Source organism: Nannospalax galili, unplaced genomic scaffold (assembly GCF_000622305.1).
Source record: "Nannospalax galili isolate Female #2095 unplaced genomic scaffold, S.galili_v1.0 scaffold341, whole genome shotgun sequence".
Lineage (NCBI taxonomy): Eukaryota > Metazoa > Chordata > Mammalia > Rodentia > Spalacidae > Nannospalax > Nannospalax galili.
Genome location: NW_008346082.1, coordinates 2,290,362 through 2,297,393, shown reverse-complemented (window position 1 = coordinate 2,297,393; position 7,032 = coordinate 2,290,362). Strand labels below are relative to the sequence as shown.

The following is a 7,032-nucleotide window of genomic DNA, read 5'->3' as shown; positions in this document are numbered from 1 at the left end:
TACTTTAGGTTCCGATGACAGTACTTTTTCACTGAGAACCAGTGAAGGAGTAGGAAAATTGGCAATTAGCCAGTTGCCTCTGGCAGCCCTGGAAAAACAGGCAACTTCTGTTCCAGAGAGGGCAGAGCTGTAATGCCGCTCTTCAGGCCAGCACAGCCTCTCTACTGCACTTCATTCAGCAAGGGCCAAGTTTGCAGACTGCAGCCGCTCAGTCTCCTGGCAGATGTACTGCTCCACCGTGTCACACTCAGCTAGGAATGCCTACAAGACAGACAAGGGTAGTGAAGGGCCCTCCCAGGACTAGCCAACCATTGCCCATAGAGGGATCTTTATTCAGCTCTTTGGGGGAACTTAGGTGAGATACTAAACAGGCTGGACCTGGACATGGGCACCCAGCCTAGACTCCAAGGTTAAGGGGAGCAAGAATGAAATATCAAGTTATGGTTCTGATCATGCCCTATGCCAACAAGTCCCTAAAGGTGGTATAGACAGTTGTACAACTATACAATTGAAGGAGGCACTGCACACACAAGGAACGCTTACCGGAACTGTGTGTCAACCCTATCTGCTCTCCAGTGAACGTCTTCCCTAAAATGACTGAATTTGTATAAAATTATAGGAATATTCATGCTGATAAACAGTATCAAAAAAACTGCCTGTAGCTGGGCATGGTGACACACATCTTTAGTTCCAGCACTTGGGAGGCAGAGACAGGTGGATCTCTGTGAGATCAAGGCCAGCCTGGTCTACACAGGGAGTTCTAGGCCAGCTGGGGCTATAAAGAGATCTTATCTCAAAACAAAACAAAAAAACCCGCCCACGTCTTTAACACAGCTCTATCATACCCTATTTTGAACAGATAAACATATCAAACACACTAATACATTACAATTTGTCATGTACTGCCACACAACTCACCTGAACTTTTTTCACCAAACTCTTCCTTTTTAGTCTACTATCTTTAAAATCCTCTGGTAGAACCTATGGAAGAAAATGTTGATGCCATAAAAAAATCCTCAGTGACAGTAACACAAGACATGTTGGAAATTCACACAGAACATCAAACAGGTTACCAACAGAAAGATAATGTGCATTTTCAGGAACCCTTTCTCCAGGTTCTCATTCATACAAAAGCTCTCTTGTTTGCAATGTCTCACCATACACTTGATCTGGAACATAGATCGTGTTCTTTCACTGTTTCCTAAGTAGAGATACCATGTCCTGGACAAGTCATGAGCTCACCATGCCAGGAAAAGTACCTTCTGTTTTTGTTTTGTTTTGTTTTGTTTTGTTTTGTTTTGTTTTTAAAAACCCCTCTCCCCAACAGAATCCCAAGCCCAGAGAAATTAACTCTTAAGAATGAAGCATGCTGGGGGCTAGAGAGATGGCTCAGTGCTTAAGAACACTGGTTGTTCTTGCAGAAGATTCCCTTTTCTCTTAAAAGGAGTAACAGTAGGACTGATTTTGTAGAATAAATAGGATAAAATGTGAAAACTTCTCTTTGTACTTCCAGATACAAATACTTATAAATATTAATTTTTATTATTGTGGATCAGGGGTTGGTAAAGATTTTTTTTAAAGGGCTAAGTGATATTTGAGGCTTTGAAGACCATATAGCCTCTCATAGCTACTCATATCTACCTGTGCAGTGTGAAAGCAGCCATAGATACTATGGAAGTGGCTCAGGCTGCTGTGCCTCAGTAAAGCTGTTTGTATAAGAATGAAGTAAGCCAGGCGTGGTGGCACACACCTATAATCCCAGCACACAGGAGGCAGAGGCAGGCAGATCTCTGTGAGTTCAATGCCAGCTTGGTCTACAGAGTGAGTTCCAGGGGCTGGGACTACAGGGAGACCCTGTCTCAAAAAGACCAAAAAAAAGAATGGGGAAGCCAGGCATGGTGGTGCATACCTTTAATCCCAGCACTTGGGAGGCAGAGGCAAGAGGATCTTTATGAGTTCTAAGCCAGCCTAGTCTACAAAGTGAGTTCCAGGCCAGCTGGGACTACAGAGAGACCCTGTCTCAAAAAGACAAAGCAAGGGGCTGGAGAGATGGCTGAGCAGTTAAGAGCACTGACTGCTCTTGCAGAGGACCCGGGTTTGATTCCCAGCACCACTCACATGGCAGCTAAGAACTGTCCTTAACTCCAGTTCCAGGGGAATCCAATATCCTCTTCTGACCTCTGAAGCATTGCATGGAGTACACTCACATACATGCAAGCAATACACTTGTACAAATAAAATTAAAAAATTAAAAAAAAAAAAAAAAAGGACAAAGCAAAACAAAAAAGAGAACCTGGGGAAAATGATTCAATAGCCTCAAAAATCTGGCTCTGTTTGAATTCTATGTAAGGAATGAACTCTGGAGTATTAGGGAAAACAAAGACCTATGTTTCTTTCTTTTTTAAAAAAAAATATTTATTATTTTTATTTTATGTGTATGAGTATATTGCCTGCATGTATGTGAGTGTACCCGTGTCGTGCAATGCCGTGGAGGTCAGAAGAGGGCTTCAGATTCCCCTGGAACTGGAGTTAAGGATGGTTTGTAGTGGCCATGTGGGTACTGGGGATCGAACCCGGGTCCTCTGCAAAAGCAGTCAATGCTCTTAATTGCTGAGCCCCAGACCTATGTTTCTTTAACCATGAGATCACAAACCAATTGGGCTCCAGGTTTGTGACTATAGATGCTGACAGCACACATATATATGTGACAAAAGCCCTATGTTGGTGAGCTGTGAGTGTCTAGCGATCAGAAGCTCCATAATTCATCCAGGACCTAGTATGGTATCTGACACACAACAGCAGATGCCTGACAGCCTCAAATGACAGGTTTGCCCAGGCAACAGAAGTGTAATACTGAAGGAGTGAAACAGCCTGAAACACTATCATAGAAAACTAGTTCCTCTGTGCTGAGTATTTACTTACCATTGTGTCAATCTCCTCCAAGATCCTCATGAACTGTTCTACTGTGGCCTTTACTCTCCTATCAAGTTTGCAGAGAGCCTCTGCTTGCAGTTCCTTAGCCAGAAAACCCTGTGAGGGAATAATGCATTATTGCAAGGGTTTCTTGAGACTTATGGAAAAACCAAGTCACAATACTGATGAACTGACCCAGAATTTACCATTGCTCTAACAGGCCAGGCTGTATCTTGGACTTTCACTTCTTGGGAAAAACAGAAAAGCTGGCCTTGGGTCAGTCTAAGAATTTGAATGCTTCCTGTGGTCTACCTACCATGAAGCCCTTAGTCACAAGTGTATACACATACACAAGAGGCAGACATTAAGAAAACTCATCTGATGCCAAGTCTAACAATAAATTCAATGCCTGGAACCCACATGTTGGAAAGAATTGACTCCCTCAAGTTGTCCTCTGACCTCCACCCATGTGCTATGGCATGTATGCCCACAAACATACACACATGCACACAAAATAAATAAAATATAATTTAAAAAATTAAAAATAAATTCTCTTTTTAAAACAGATTTAAAAGCTGAGCATGGTAGTATAAGCCTATAATCCCAGCACTCTGGAGGCAGGGGCAGGAGAATCACAAGTTCAAGGTCAGTCTAGTGGACATAGCAAATTCCAGGCCAGTCAGGACTACATAGTAAAATCATGTCTCAAAAGGCCAAAAAAAAAAGCTGGGTATCATGGTAATTCTAGCACTTGGGAGGTGGAAGCAGGAAGATCAAAGGTTCAAACAAAACCAGATTTGGCTACATAGCAAGTTTGAGGCCAGCTTGGGCTATATGAGACTTGTCTCAAAAATAAAGACACAGCCTTCAGGGTTTGGGATGGAGTGCTTTGCTTAACAAGTATAAGGGCATTAACAGATGTGGACTTGCATCCTGCCATTTGCTGACTTATGGTCTTTATTAGGATCACTGTGTTTGCGTGCACAGGTGCTGCTCATGAGTACATGTGCATGTGCAGATCACAGGTCTGCACTGAGTGACTTCCTCAATTGCTCTCCACCTTATTTTTTTTTAACATTTTATTTATTATTTTTATTTTATGTGTATGAGTGCATTGCCTGCATGTATGTGAGGGCACCCATGTCGTGCAATGCCGTGGAAGTCAGAAGAGGGCTTCAGATTCCCCTGGAACTGGAGTTAAAGACGGTTCATAGCTGTCATCACACCCAGGTTTTACTTGGGTGCTGGGGATCAGAGCTCAAGTTCTCATGCTGTGTAGAAAGCACTTTACCAGCTGAGCCATATCCCCAGCTCTGGCTTATGATCTTGAACAAATTAATTTCCATGCCTATGTTCTCAGTTGTAGGGTTGAGACAGGGTCTCACTGTGTAGATGGCTGGGCTGGAACTTGCTATGTAGACCAGGTTAGCCTCAAACTTAAGAGACTCTGCCTCTGCCTCCATAGTGCTGGGAATTACAAGTGTGTACTACTATGCCTGACCCACTGAGCCATCTCTCCAGTCCCACTGTTCTATCTTTATAACAGAGATTATCATACCAACACTCTAGTTACTGGGAGTTAAGGGGCAGATATTTAACATAACTCATGAGATAGATACACAGCATAACAGATGACAGTAGCATTTCTTTTTTATTCTCTTTGAGACAAGTGCAACTTTAGCTGACCTAGATCTCGCTACTCAGACTAGGCTGGCTTTGAACTCACAGAGATCCACCTGCCTCTGCCTCCTAAGATTAAAGATGAGTTGCCACTATGCCTAGCTAGCAGCATTTCTTTTTGTTTTGTTTTGAGACAGGTTCTCATGTAGTCTAGGGCTGGTCTCAGACCTACTGTATAGCTAATGCCGTCTTTTTGCTTATGTCTCTCAAGAGCTGGAATTACAAGCACGCACCACCACACCCAGATCATCAGCACTTATTTTTATTACACCATCTTGTTGTTTATTCACATGGCCTGGCCTAATGACCAGTTATAGCTGGTGACTAAACTGAAAAGCAGGAATTTCAGAAGATGTTATTAAGGCAAAGGGTGAAAAAATGCATACTTGATAACATGTAGCAAGAACTTCAAACATTACCCAGAAACCCCAACTCAAATAATCCCGCTAAAAACAATCACAACTACTAAAAACAGATTTTTAAGGCCAAAGCAGTATCACACATAATGGAAAAAAATGTTAGGTGATGGACAATAGACGTGGAGACTAGGTTAGGTAAACCATGATATATTCATACATGATGAAATATATCAGCTTTGAAATATATGACCATTTTCTTACTTTTTTTAAAAATTTTACGTGTATGAGTGTACTATCATGTAGGTAGGTGCACCTGTGTCATGCAATGCCCACGGAGGTCAGAAGAGGGAGTCAAAATCCCTGGATCTGGAGTTATGGACAGTTGCCCATGTGGGTGATGGGAAATGAACCTAGATCCTCTGCAAGAGTAGCCAGTGCTCTTAATTGCTGAGGCATTTCTCCAGCCCCCCCCCAAATATGACCATTTTCAATGATAGGAAAATACTAATTTTTTATCTAATAAAAGAACAATTTACCACATGTACAGTATACTAAAATTTAAGATGAAAAGCACTTGGGTGGCTGGGGCAGATCTCTGTGAGTTCAAAAGACAAAACAAAAAAAAAAATTTCAGAGTAATGGATTCTGGGTCAGAAGCAGATGGTAAGAGCACAGGTTTCAGGATGTGGCTGGTCTGAACTTGAATTCTTTTTGTTTTGGTGGCAGCTATATGTACATTTAAAACTTTTATATAAGCATTACATATTAATTTTATAATTCAAACACAAACACATTAATATTATAAAGAAAGAAATGGGTGGTCTTGGGCTATCCTTTATTCTTACCGCGTTCTAAGCACTTTTTTGGTATTTTTGAGACAGGCTCTTCCTGTAGCCCCAGGTGGCCTGCAACTCACTATGTAGACGAGGCTGGCCTTGAACTCCCGAGATCCACCTGCCCCTGCCTCCCCAGTGCTGGGATTAAAGGAGTGTGCTGCTACACCTGGCAGCACCTCATTTCTAATATGAGGAATTCAATAGGATGGACTCTACTAGATCGAGCTCAACTTGGACCATCTACAACTTAACAAAATGTTGTGTTGCTAACATACTACAACAGTTTGGACTGTGAGAAGCTCCCGGTTCTGTTGTAGACAATATACAGTCCTAATGTGGCAGGTACTCTCCTGTGAGCATAAATGCATGCTGGCTGGGGTCTGACATCATAGTAACCTTAGAAAGTACTTCAACCCTAACAACCCTAAGAGAAGGCTACCATCATTATTCCTTTTTACAAATCAGGAACTTTAAACAAAGACAATTTGTTCAAAATAAGAAAAAGCATTAAGGGGCTAGAGAGAGGAAAAATCTGACTAGCATGCACAAGGCCCTGGGTTTGGCTCCAGCACTAAAAAAAGAAAAAGAGTAGAAGCAGCGAGTGTGACCGCAGAGTCTGCCAAGCACCACACGACCCCATCATATCCATAGAGCTCTTAGAGAAGGAAGTCACCTGCTGGATTCCAGTGAGCTCTTTGTTCACCTCTTCCAGGCGGCTAGCTGTCTTCTCTACAGATTTCTCCAAGTCTTTCAACTTCTTTAGCTCAACCTCTTCCTCTAGATTGCTCTAACATGGAAGAATAAAATGAGGTAAATAATCATAAAAACCAGTAGCCTGTCAGGAAGAAAAATCTGACCACAACTGAGCTAAACCTAGAAAGAATGGACTAACCTCTGTTGCTTCTTGGGAAGCCAATCAAAGGGTTATACAGTAAGGTTTTCTATCTATAAAGACCAATCTAAAGAAGGCGTTAGGCACACATTCTAGTGAGGGTCCAGACTTACATTCAAAGAATGGAGCCAGTCCAAATGCCAAATTCAGCCTCAAGTCTTGGGCTGACCAACAGCTAAACTATAGAGTATAAGCAGATTGAACACTACTGAGGAATCCAGAATGACAAGACAGGCAGAATCCAACTAGGCCTTTCTTCTTTTTTTTTTTTTTTTTGAGACAGGGTCTCCCTATAGCCTCAGCTGGCCTGAAACTCACTATGTAGACCAGGCTGGTCTTGAACTCACAGAGA

At 42.2% G+C, this 7,032-nt stretch overlaps 1 protein-coding gene across 1 annotated transcript in view; it reads right to left on the bottom strand.

The window, feature by feature from the left end:
- The window catches only part of Bag1 (BCL2 associated athanogene 1), a 14,007-nt gene continuing 6,975 nt past the window's right edge, over positions 1-7,032 (bottom strand). The window contains exons 4-7 of the mRNA XM_008842477.3: positions 6,462-6,575; positions 2,923-3,030; positions 919-981; positions 1-261 (exon numbers count right to left, since the gene is read on the bottom strand). Coding sequence (XP_008840699.2) covers positions 172-261; positions 919-981; positions 2,923-3,030; positions 6,462-6,575 — 375 coding nt within the window. The 3' untranslated portion in view covers positions 1-171. The remainder of the gene's footprint in view (positions 262-918; positions 982-2,922; positions 3,031-6,461; positions 6,576-7,032) is intronic.